Source organism: Egretta garzetta, unplaced genomic scaffold (genome assembly GCF_000687185.1).
Source record: "Egretta garzetta isolate BGI_Z169 unplaced genomic scaffold, ASM68718v1 scaffold471, whole genome shotgun sequence".
NCBI lineage: Eukaryota > Metazoa > Chordata > Aves > Pelecaniformes > Ardeidae > Egretta > Egretta garzetta.
Genome location: NW_009258629.1, coordinates 807673 through 820325, shown reverse-complemented (window position 1 = coordinate 820325; position 12653 = coordinate 807673). Strand labels below are relative to the sequence as shown.

Below are 12653 nucleotides of genomic sequence, written 5' to 3'. Positions count from 1 at the left end.
AGAAAACAGAGACAGCTGGACACCTAGTTGTCCACAAATCACTGATTTAGAGTTGCACAGAAGTCCCACAAAAACTTGCAACGATTTGTAGGAGGGTATTCACTACCTACCAGCACTCTTCTAACTCCTTCTATGGAAATAAGATTGCTCAAAGACATCTTCTAACAAGATGTCTTCCAGCAAGAGGAAAGTTGTTAGGAGATGTTGGGCTCCGATTTAATCAGTTGGAAATCAGTATTTTCTTCCTCCAACATTTTTACACCTTATTTAGGAAAATTAGTTTTTCTTATAAGCAACATGCTTCATCCTCTCACACTGGTAATACCACTAATAAACATAAACAAACGACACATCATAAAGATCTTTTTCCTCTCTACCAACTCACCCTCTTGCATGCTATTTGAATGCATGAGTGACTCAGAAATCTCACTTCACTAGGACTTGAGAAGTGCTCAGGGATGTGATCCCTATTTTTAGGTGCCAACTTTTTAAAGAAAAAAGTTAGCAATCCATACTCATGGCATAATTTCCTCCTTCATCTTAAGAAACCATTTCTCTCCTTTGCTTTTTTAATTGTGATTACAAAATTCTAATGCCAACTATGGTACCTAAATAAAAAATGTCCAAAAAATACGAAAAATGTTCTCCAGCTCCATTTCTCTATTTAAATAGCAATGCTGGAATGCCAGAATGAAGACCTAGGCATGCCAACTGGAACAGGGAGGTTCACAGGAAATACATACTGTATTTGACTACTACTGTCTTAAATACTGCACCTGCAAACTAACAGAAACTCTGCAAAGAGAACTGAAACCCTCCCTCTGTCTGTCTACCAAAGCTACATGCACAAACACCCCGTCTCTCTTAATATTCAGTTAACAAATGAACTGCTCATTCATCAGTGGCAAAGGAAGTAGTTACCTCTCATGTTCTTAAGATTCTTCTGGGTTAAGTTTTGAAAGAGGCCTCACTCTCAAACACTGGCTGAGATCTTTGGAAACTGACTTTGGCTCATGAAAACACACTATTTAAAGATCATGGCTCAAAATTCAGTTACTCAGTGGAGTGCAAACGTCTCAGTCCTCCCTGAATTTTGCTTTGTACTTTAACTGAACATTTTTTCCTATACTACTCTGAATGCAGTGTGCCCGAGTTCTTTTTAGAGATTGTAGTGAGATACTAAAACTATGTTTCTTTTGGCTATGTTCTGCATATCAAAAAGGAATAAGGCTTTTCTTCTCTGCACCTCTAACAAGCCACAGGAATTTTTAAATTGTTTTTCCTTCTTCCTACCCTACAGTTTAGCAATGTGACAACCATTTTTGTCTGAACCAGGAAGGAAAGCTCTCTTCATAGATTGACAGTGCATATCGATATAAGTCCTAAGAACAAGAGGAAATTACTCTTCCTGAAGCTGTAACATAACAGCAAATGGTGCAGTGGCAACTGTTGGTAGGGAAGCCAAGAACTGCACAGGTATAAACTCTTAGAAGCCTAATGAAGTGTAACTACCCAACCTCACAGTGCAGCATCTTTTATACTGACTCTCATGAGTACAGCACACAGTAATACTTACTTTCTACTATTTCTGGAATAGTTCTGTAATGCTGGAACTGATAGAAGGATTTTTCTAACATGTATTCAGGGTTAATTTCCTCTACTCGAAGCAAGTTCAATACCATGTTGTACGTCAGGTGGAACGCACTGTTTAAAGGATCAGCTGAACCCTGAAAAAGATCCAGGAACACTGTCCAGTTAAAAAAGTATTAATTGCAGCACACAAGAACATATCAAATAAGTCATGGTGCAGTGTTTTGTATGAAAAACTGCTTTGATGAGTAATACAACTTGTCTTGAATTTAGATTACATGTCTTATCAAATCCTAAGCAATTTTATTGTGCTGAACATGTAGCAGTGTATGTCTTGTCATATCTAGAATTATACTACAATATTACAAATCAGATCTGAATGAAATGATAAATTCAGATTAAATACCAAGAAGTTTCTCATAGTCTATTATTTGGATTCCATTATTTTAACTTTAAAAGAATAGTTATTTAACTACTTAAAGCAATCCATTACATTAACACTCTGAAAAAACTTATTTGCACAGCTTTTTCTCTTAAGACTTATTGATTACATTGTTGTCTTGGGATGTCTGTTCAAAAATAGGTAGTCTACCATTTCTTTAACTTAAGTTATAACTCATCATAAAATTTATTTACTTTGCAGGTTGACTGAGATGTTGTGGACTCTCCACTTGTGGAGATACACAAAAGCCATCTGGGCATGGTCTTTGGCAGCCTGCTCTAGACGACCCTGCTTGAGCAGGGGGCTTTGACAAGGTGACCTCCAGAGGTCCCTTAAAACCTCAACCATTCTGTGAAGTTTGATTTTTTTGTAAGGTGGTATTTACAGGTATTTTGAATAACCTAAGAAGAAAAGATGCTGGGAAAGTATTGTGGGGAAATACCAGATCATGACCTTCTTTCCTCATTCTTACTTCCTAAGAGAATCTACTGCTGTCCTCTGTCAAAAAACGGTATTAGTCTAGGTAGATGCACCTCTGGCCTGATTCACTATGGCTGTTACTACGTTCTTACCCAAGAGGAAGACCTCATTATCGTAAGAAGAGCAAACATTTAATCGACATACATAAACCAACCAGTTATTCAAAGAACACACAGAACAGTTAAACACTATTCAAGCAAGATCTAGAAGATCTCAGCACTACAGCCCCTCTGAGTAAAGGGCAAACTTGGGAAACTGACTCTAACTTAACTGTCAGCACAGGAGGCCATCCTCATAAACCAAGTAAGAAGTCACTGCAACGAGATTGAGAGAGACCCAAAACTTCTGAAGTATGAAATTGCCCAACTGCAGTGGATAACCTTTCATCTAAAGTAGTAGTGGTATCAAAGGAACAGGTGCCTGACAGTTCTTCAGAAAGGATCCAAGGGAAATCTGGGAGTTATGAAGCAGAAAATTACAATTTCTCTGCAACAAAAGGAGTGGAAATCAAAGGAAACATATAGCTGGATACAATAGAGCAGAACAGCAGCATAAATAGACCTTTTATAAAACCAAGTTAGATCTCACAAATCCTTCAGAGCTCTTTGAAGGTGTTAACAAGTACACGGATTATCATACCTCCTTGATTCCTGAAAAGCTTACAACAACACACTCTCTACCTCCACAAACTAACGTAATGAAGTCTTCAAGGGATTTTAAAAAAACCAAACTCTTGAGAATTACTAAACAGAAAAACAGTGTAATTTGGTATTTTTTCAAAACAAAAATTACCATCGGAGACTCAAAGAGGTCTGGACTTATAAGAAATCTAGAAAAGGCACAGAGAGAAAAATAGCCGGGTCTGCTAAAAATACTACTAGATCACTGACGACACCAGCAATCCACAGAGTTGCATGACGAGGAATAAAATGGCAAGTGAAATTTAATCTGAAAGTGTAAGAAGATGAAGTGCAACAGTTTTTAGTGGTTTAGTATTTACTGCTCATTAAAGAGTGACCTATACATGAGATAAAAGATATACTTAATTCATAGGCCTTGTTGAAATGACACTTGTTAATTCAGTTATGATTAAACATTTTAATTAAATTAGTAACAGCTAAAACAACAAGAAAATTAGGATGTTTCAAGACATATTTTTCATACAATTGTATGATTGCTGAAAGTTCAACATATTCTATGAGACATTTTAGAAGCTCAGAGTGGGCTGACACTGCGAAACACACTCCTCTGCACTTTCTTTAAAACACAAGATTTGCTTTACCTAAACCCAATTATACTGTACCTTCTTGCAACTCATTTCTTTGCTTTTTGCTACACAGTAAGGCATCTAGCAGTGATATTCCTTCATCATACATAATAAAAAAGCATAGGCTATTAAAAAAAAAATCCTGATGATTAACTTGTATATGCAAATGCTGAAATTCAGATCAAGCGCTCTCCTAGATCAAGCTAAGTCTAATGGATTTTAAACGACATTACCACAATAGACACATTTTTCTTTCCATTTTAGATGTACAGCCAGGAATTCTGCTACTACATCCATTGATGCACCTATGTCAGATTTAATAAGAGACAGCTTGAATCTAAGACTCCTTCACATGTAGGAGATTTAAGAATATTGTAATCCCATTTGCTTTATGGGAGATATAAAGTCGTATGAGATTACCTAACAAACACCAGAATCCTACTCACTGTATGACTATTTCATCTCACAGAAAAGCCCAGCTGTTACAGAGAAGCCTTCAGCATATGTTTATACTCAGAAAGTACCAACATGAATACATGTAAAACAAGATTAAGATAAATCATATAGCCTAATGTTTTGCTTTCCATGGCTAGAGACTCGCTCAGTCATTCTACCTTACATCTGTGAATAGATCATAAATACACACATAGGTTTTCACCTCAAGTGATGCACCATGGAACAGAAATACCTCTTAAAATAGATCATGAAACGTGCATTTAAAATAACACCACCAGTTCTGAAACTACCGCAAATGGGTTTCTACTAACAGAAATGTGTCAATAAGTACATCAACAGCTGAGCTACAGTGTGCAGAGGAAAGCTCAAGTTTCTACAGATGTCTCCGACCTGATACACCAAAGATGAGAGAACTTCCGTTGCTGATGCTAGCCAACGTTTAACACAGCTTTTTCCTTCGACTTCATAAAAGGGTAAAAGCTCCTGTCTATTTTTCTAAATATATCAGTTATTCTAGGAAAGAAAAACTACCATTCCCTAAAAATCTCGCTTCTCTGCAACAGAGAATGCCATTTAAAGAATGGCATTTACTAAAGAACGGCACAGCAATTATGCCAGTGTCAGATAACGGTGGGTCAGATTCTTTCCTACAGCAACGTCCACTGCTACAGCCAGGCACCAACTAAAGCAGCTGGAATACACCCACCAGCTGGCTACAGCCACTGGCATCTCTGCAGACCAGCGGAGATCTGGCAAAATGCTGCTGTGACCGCTCCAATCATACCATGAACCCCTCTTTCCATTCCTGGCAATGTTATATAGCTTTAAGGCATAACTTAGCTGTGTGCTTGCAAGATTATCAACTATTTGAAAGAATAAAATCGTGTCACACTCTCACTTAAATGCTACCATAAGGTGAGAAAACAATGAACTTTATACAACTAGAATATACCCACAGAACATGCCAGCAAAGACCAAACAATTCCTGCAGATTCACTTTAAAGGCTTTTTCAAAATCAGCACAGTTCAACTGTGAAGGAGTGATTTAAAAACAGACTAAAACCCCCAGAAATTTCAAAGATTATGTAAAGCAGCGTTATTTGAAAGGCAGCATTTGAACCAGTTGCTGATGTGGCAATTTTTATTTTAAACACATGATCAGCATTTTACAATTTGAAAATTGTAATTCTATTAAGACAAAGCAGTTAAAATACAAATCCTGCTTTGGCAAAAGTTGTGAATTGTTCCTATTCCTTCATCTCCTAAATACACTTCTCTCCAAGTTTCAGAAATTCCCATTTTCTCAGTGTTGTTCTCTAGGCATTCAAAATCAGAAGTTCTGAGCAGCTTGTTTTTTCTGAAAACTGGAACTGTTACTTCTCCAAATTAAATATAACTACAGTAGCTTTACTGTATTACACCTTCAGCATAGCCAGTGAATTCTGCAGCACGCATCAGTCTCTACTGACTACCCCAGGCTACGAAGAGACTTGCACCTAACAGGCAGCAATTACCCGGATGCTCTTGCTTCATTTACCTACTAGCAACATACGGATTTTGCAGCCGTGTTAGGAAACATTATAGCAAAATACAGTCGTTCTTCTATGCTAAGTACACACAAACCATAAGTAGACAATTGGCCTTTTCTGGCAAATTATCAAGATTGGCATGATTATTGAAGAGGCAATTAGTGGTTATGTAAAGACACCTGTCAGACACATACGGTGGGGGGGAAGGGAAGAACAGGAAGGGAAGGAAGATGGGATATGTTACTGACAGGAAAACAAAAAGGGTCCTTTCCTGCCTTGCTCTCAAAGAGCCTACACAGTATAATGTATCCAACTGCCCTGGGTTTTGCTTGCTGCTAAGAAATTATGAGAAAAATCAGTTTAACTTACATTTTCTCCATGATGGTTTGCTCCTCTTGCAATCCCTTTCTCTGTTCAAGCCCTGTGCCACCAGCTCCCAGACCAGTTACTTTTCTTTCTTACTTTCTTAAAAATATGGTGAATTATGTGCATGACGTTTAGCTCAGCCTCTACCATAGATCCTCTTATCACAATTCATCAACCTTCTCTTTGACAAGCTAGGGTACGCAATCAGCTGCCCCAAATTCTCCCAGTCTCTGAGGAAGCCTCTCCCTTGTCTCCAGAGAAAAAGCTCCATATTAGAGAAAGGAAGAACCACCAACAACTCATGCAGAAGATCAGGCAAAAGCCTAACTGATCAGAGCTGCAACAGAAGTTGATGAGAAAGACTGCCTTGAGCCGGCATCAAGAAGTCACTTTCAAACACACACTATGCCCATGACTTTATTGCTTTTGGAGAACTACCATCCCAGTTCTCTGGCCTCCTTCCTGCAAGTAATCCTCATCCTAACCCCTTCAAAGATGGCAGTGCCCCCACCCCAAAACTTCAACAGAAGTAGCAATAGATTTATTTCTGAGTATTTAAAAAAAAAAACAACCAAACCAGAATTATTTTGCAAGCTTTTTTATCCCTCTGTATGAGAACCGCCTGGAGACATGAGAACAGCCTGGATATATCAACTTAAGTTCTCGGAAATTAATGACCTACTTTGTGTACTTGCAACCACTTCACTTCTTGAGAAATTTTAAGCCGAATTACCAGTAGTGCCCTTTCAAGCTTTCCAACATTTGGGTTGCAAAAGAATGATTGGTTTAAGCTGATAATGTTAAAAATCACAAACAGGACCATGAACAATTCACCGCAGAAATAATTTAGTCAAGAACTTCCTGAGAATTATAGTCGCTATATACTGTGCCCTGTTTAACTGCCACCAATTTCAGAACAGAGTCTCTTAAGAGAATCAAATCATCCAACAGGGCATTCAGCATTTACTTGTCCTACCATTTCTTGCCCACATAAACTAGAAAGATATAAAGACTAAAGGGGAGGAGGAAGATTAATGTCTGGAATTGATATTCACAGGGTTTTTTCCACATTTTTTTTTATTACTCTTAAGACTTGGAAGCTTTGTCTAACCAGAGATGTGTGAGAGCTGTCATTCCTGCATTATGGCACGTAGCGTTGAGCAAGACATACATTTGGTAAGGGTTACTTTTTCTGTTCTCTCTTAATAGTGGGAGAAAAATATTTACATTTTCAAAACCATTCCCATGCAGGGAAAGGAACAAATTTTGCACATAACTTTCTTGTTCTCCAGCCTCTCATGAAAAACATGTACAAAGCTTTCACAGGGAACATAAAGATGGCAAAGCCTGTCTGAAACTAACTCACAGGCACATTACAAGCTAACAAAGATGAAAGAGGCAACTTGCAAAGCAACAATAAAGTATCTTTCATCATGACACAAATCAGATACACTACAGGACATATTTTATGCCATTTGGTCCACTGACAGTTTCATTTGCTTATCAGTGTTTCCAGAAATAAGCTGAATGAATGAGTTTTCAAAACGGAAACAAAGAACCGCTTTACAAAAAGAGCAAAGAACAGGAAATATTATTGATATTTAAAAGGTCTGTCACTTTTCTCTTCATAAGGGGGAAATAAGAACCCTTAGCTGTCTGTGACAGTCACCATTAAAAACTTCTATGAAAAAACTCATTAAATAAAAATTCAAGTGACTGCTCAATACATCTGTAAGACACAGAAATACCTTTAGTGAAATATTAATTAACAGCACACATTTTTCCACACATCAGTGATATAGTCACCACATGAATAATCAGATCTTTCTCCGAAACATCCAAAAAGACTGTGTAGTTATACCGAAAACAGGATTATCCTGAGCTACATTGGCATGACTGCAAAACTCATAAAAATCCCTTCTGCAGCGTTATTTTTAACAGACAATGGTAAGCAGCTATTTTAAGCACGAATTTATTACCAATCTGGCTCACTGCTTTGCCCCAAAAACAGTTGCACCAACACAAACAGAAGCCACTGTGGGTGGCAAAAGACCGCTTTAGCGGGCTTTGCTGATGAAAGTACCTCAGGCTTGGGTTCAACAAATGTTCTGGTCATAATAAGAGACTTAAAAGGCAAAAAATGTATCTCGATTTCCCTCGCATGCAACTACCACCCTCTGTAGTTCTGCATAACTGGACTTTTCAGTCACTTACCCTCTCTAATGCAGCAGCTCCTACCATCATAACTATCCTTTTTAGTTTTACTTCAGGCTGGGAACTCCAAGTTTTGTTCTTCCCCTAAGTCTTTTGTCTTCTTTCTGAACTAAACACAGAAAATATACAAAAACCCCTACACGCTTGTACTGAGGCATCCCAATTTAACGAAGCAACATTTAAACTCTTGAGCAAGTATTTAAAACTACAAATATTTTATACAACACAAATATCATACTTTAAATTAACTTGAAAATTAAAAAATTTGCCCTCCCTAAACCAGGATCATAGCATTGCTACATGAATTGTTCTGCGTGGAACAAAAATGGATGGTGGAAGGAAAGGTAATTTAACATGTGTTCAACAGCACCATACTGTGCAATGATTCTTTTGGACCTGAACTGGCCTGCTAACACTACAACTGCATTTTTGTAATACATTTGAGAGAATAATTTTGCTCCTTATAAGTTGGATGAACTCAAAGAAAGCTGAAATGGAAAAACCCAAATGGTACCTGTACCTGCACACAGAAGCTAGCTGAGATCCTGAACGCTCATGGGTTTCAGACTTGCTACTACAGGTATTGGGTCAGTGATGTGACAATTTACAATTTCAGTAAATATGCAGTATGTTTTAACTTAAATGAAATGTGTGCCCTAGCAAAGACTATATACTTCTGCAAAGAGTTAACAGAAAAATTGATTTTAAAAAGGAACTACTTCTGTTCACCTCACACTGTTTTTGTTTTAAGAGTAAGAAGGCAGAGAAAAAAGCCTCACTTAATCAGTCAAAATGCATTTACATTTGTAGTGATGAGTTCAGCAAAGTAGAATAAAATGTCCCAAAATCTGTCAGCTGGGGTTAAACTGCTTTCCACAGACTGACCTAATAGAACTTCAAATAACTTGTGGTATTAACAAGCAGCAACCACAGTTAATACATAATATCAGTCAGCTTAGTCCTACTGGCTCTGTAAAAGCCTGAGGTGAAGTTCAAGAGTGACTAATCATTTTACACACCCTCTGATGCACCCCCCCTTCCCACATTTTGGTCACAAACATCAGGAAGAACTATTCGCTGTTCTCTTGTATCCGCTGGCTTGCATGATTATCTACAAAACTGTAACCCTGTTCATGATGGTATTTGAATATCTGTTACCCTTAAAACAGCTTAATTCTCTCCACGATTTCACACTAAAATCTTGTTGACTTTAAGCATATTTTAAATTAAGGTTAGAAGCTAAGTACCTTCCCAAATTGAAGCCTGGAAAATTTCTCCAGTGCAAGCTTCATAAGAACAAGAAAAGTTTGGCAGTTTACAATAAAAATAAAAATGTCACATAAAAATTTTCATCTAAATTTTGATAAAGTATCCAAGTGTTTGTTTCATCAAGATTCTCACCTACGTCGCAACTTTAGATTAGAAAGAACATTATACTGCCCTCAAAACACTAGTGACAATGTATTTCTTCAGATTTTGCAATGGCTTTTCCAACAAGCGTTAGTGCCAACCTCCAGCTGAGGTCTGTTTCTCTCTCAGACTGGCCTTTGGTAAATTTTTCAGATCCTGAGGCATTTATTTTTTTTTCCATATGAGTTAGCTTTAAGTCAAACCAAAGTACAATAGTATAATTAAGCTGGCATGTTAAGCTCATATTTGCAGAGGGGATGAATGCTGATGGAAGAGAATCCCACTAGAAGGCTTCACCTGCTGTCTTATGCATAGTCCCAAACAACAAGATTAAATGGAAAGCTGCTACTACTCACTTGCAAATTGTGGGAAATTAACTGAAATACCAGTTTGCTTCTCTAGAAATATTTTTAAAGTATTTTGGAAAAAGTGGTTGGAAAATCTGCACACGATTCAGTTTTAACAGGGGTGGACAACCAGCAATACTAAAGATTCTGCGGAGTCTTTAGCGTAAAAGTGAATTTCAATACCACCACATTTAGCACAAGAAACCATTATTCACAGACATTGTATCAGGATATCCTCTTGCCAAAGAAGCTCATGCTGCAGTTTTGCCAAACACTGTGCTAAACAACTGCTATGCTCTAGCCTGCATCTGATTGTGCCTTGAGCTTCCTGATAATTGTCAGCAACTCCCTGTTCTTGCCTTCTGTGGCAGCCATGCACAGCTAACAACTCCGCTTCTTTACTTCAGACAGTGCTAAGCATTTCGTTTGCAAAAAAAACCTCTGTTGATGCTAATCCTGTGCTTCCTGCCTGATCATACAGCAAAAATTCAGTAGTTTGTAAAAGCAAAATGAGAACTCAATGTAACAGAATAAATATTACCACCTGAAAAAAATTCCCATTCACTGGAAGGGTTTTCTATATATTAGTCAAAGGAGGCAATTTGAACAAAGCCACAGTAATAATTTCAAGAGTACGACGTTAATATATGTGGGTATTTTAAAGATTAACAAAGATTAACAATAGTTTTGGACTGTCCTAAATTTACCTAACAGTAAAAAAACAACAAAGCACCCAAAACCCCAGCCGCTCAAACAACAGAATCTATACTTTTACATTGGGTAATTTTTTAAGTTTTACTATTTTTCAACCCAACTCAAGAGCATACACACCCGCATTGATTTTAAATTGCAGAAAGACCAATACAGGAGCAGACCCATGGCCTATCAGTCATACCAGACAAGCCAAAAGAAGGAACAAACAACTTCACAGACAAAAATTAAGCTAACTACTTCTGCATAAAACAGTATTTCTTTCCTACACATTAACTGTTGCTTTTCCTGAATTCTCATTTATCACAGTTCTTTACAGTATTACATAACCATGGCGTTTCTCACGACTCAGGCAAGAGTTTTATTTGCTTGTTACACACCTTCTGCATTAGAATCCACACAAAATTACACTGGTGCCCAAGGCTTATTATTAATTCCTTCTGCAGACAGGTAGCTATGCTTATGCAAAAGTGTTAACTTCCAGCTCTTGTTCCGGAAACTTCATCTTATAGCAATTGAAGCTTCTCATCACCTTCTCACCATTTCCAATCTTACATTTATCCCCAATCAGCATAAATTTATTTATTTTTATGTAAATACTGCTTTTGACACTAAAAAGTATTTTCTTTGTACTTGGGAGTCTGAAAGGAACAGCCGTATGTGACACACGGCAGGTGATTAAAACACAAAATATCTAATGATGCTACTTCAATTATGAGGGAACAATGATTTACCCTTTCAAAATTAAGAAACTTTCCAATAACTGCACAGTGGTCACATGAAAGAGCTGTGCAAACATGCAGGAAGTTGAAGAGTATTAAACTGTCTGAATTGCTATCCTGTTCATTTGCCTAGTACAATAAAACTACCTAAGAGTCAAAATAAAATACAAAAAGACCAGATGGATTTCTAATAGCAGCATACAGGCCAAATAAGCACAGTACTGCCAACTCTGTAAATGAAGGCCCTGCCAAGGAGCCAGATGTAGCTAGTGGAATATCTCCTACAGCTTGGCATTGGGGCACTTTATGTTCCATACACAAATGACAAGGAAAGCATAATACTGTGTATTTTATCTGGCTAGATTAATGTTTTCTGGCGATTTTTCAGTCCACCTCCTCTGAAGGAATAAGTAGACACAAAGAACTGAGACACTCAAATTCAATGCTCAAAAACCTACTTACGTTAACATGCTTTCTTTCATTATACAATCACTCATTTCCATAATCAATGGAAGATTTTGGCTTTTAGAGACTTAACAGATTACCACCACTCAGTAACTCAGCTGTCTCTGTAGGAATACATGCTTGTGACATGGCCAAATCCCAACTAGAGAGATGCTGCTCTGGTTTCAAAGGCCATCTAGTGTCAAGGAGCAGCTTTTCACTTCCTACCTAAACCAAAATGTAGCTAAAGATTTTAATTACGGAAACAAAAAAGAAAAATACCATGAAGTATTTCTTAGTATTATGCAAATGTAAAACTACAATTTACTGTCTTCAGAAAGCTATCCAACAGTATTGCAGGCATTTAGTTTTGTAGATTTGCGCAAGTCACCAGTTTACTAAATATTCAGTGGTCACATAAATGCTAAGGATAAACAAAAAAACCTAGTTACACTGCAAAAGACAAATGTACGTTACTGAATTTAAGATGTATTTACAAATATCCCTCTTAAGAACTCTGTCTAAGATTTGAACTTTGAATTTAAGTTTGAAGTACTGTACAGAATGTCGCAATGAGCAGTGCCACAGCCAAACAGCACAGCTGCAGCAATACTACTGGCACAGAAATATACTCCAAGCTCTCACTTCACTGATGGCAGTGTTAGGCAGCTGATA

General features: G+C 37.4%; 1 protein-coding gene across 1 annotated transcript in view; it reads right to left on the bottom strand.

Moving 5' to 3' along the window:
- The window catches only part of MTREX (Mtr4 exosome RNA helicase), a 44055-nt gene that overhangs the window by 14949 nt on the left and 16453 nt on the right, over window positions 1–12653 (bottom strand). The window contains exon 16 of the mRNA XM_009648257.2: window positions 1577–1727. Coding sequence (XP_009646552.1) covers window positions 1577–1727 — 151 coding nt within the window. The remainder of the gene's footprint in view (window positions 1–1576; window positions 1728–12653) is intronic.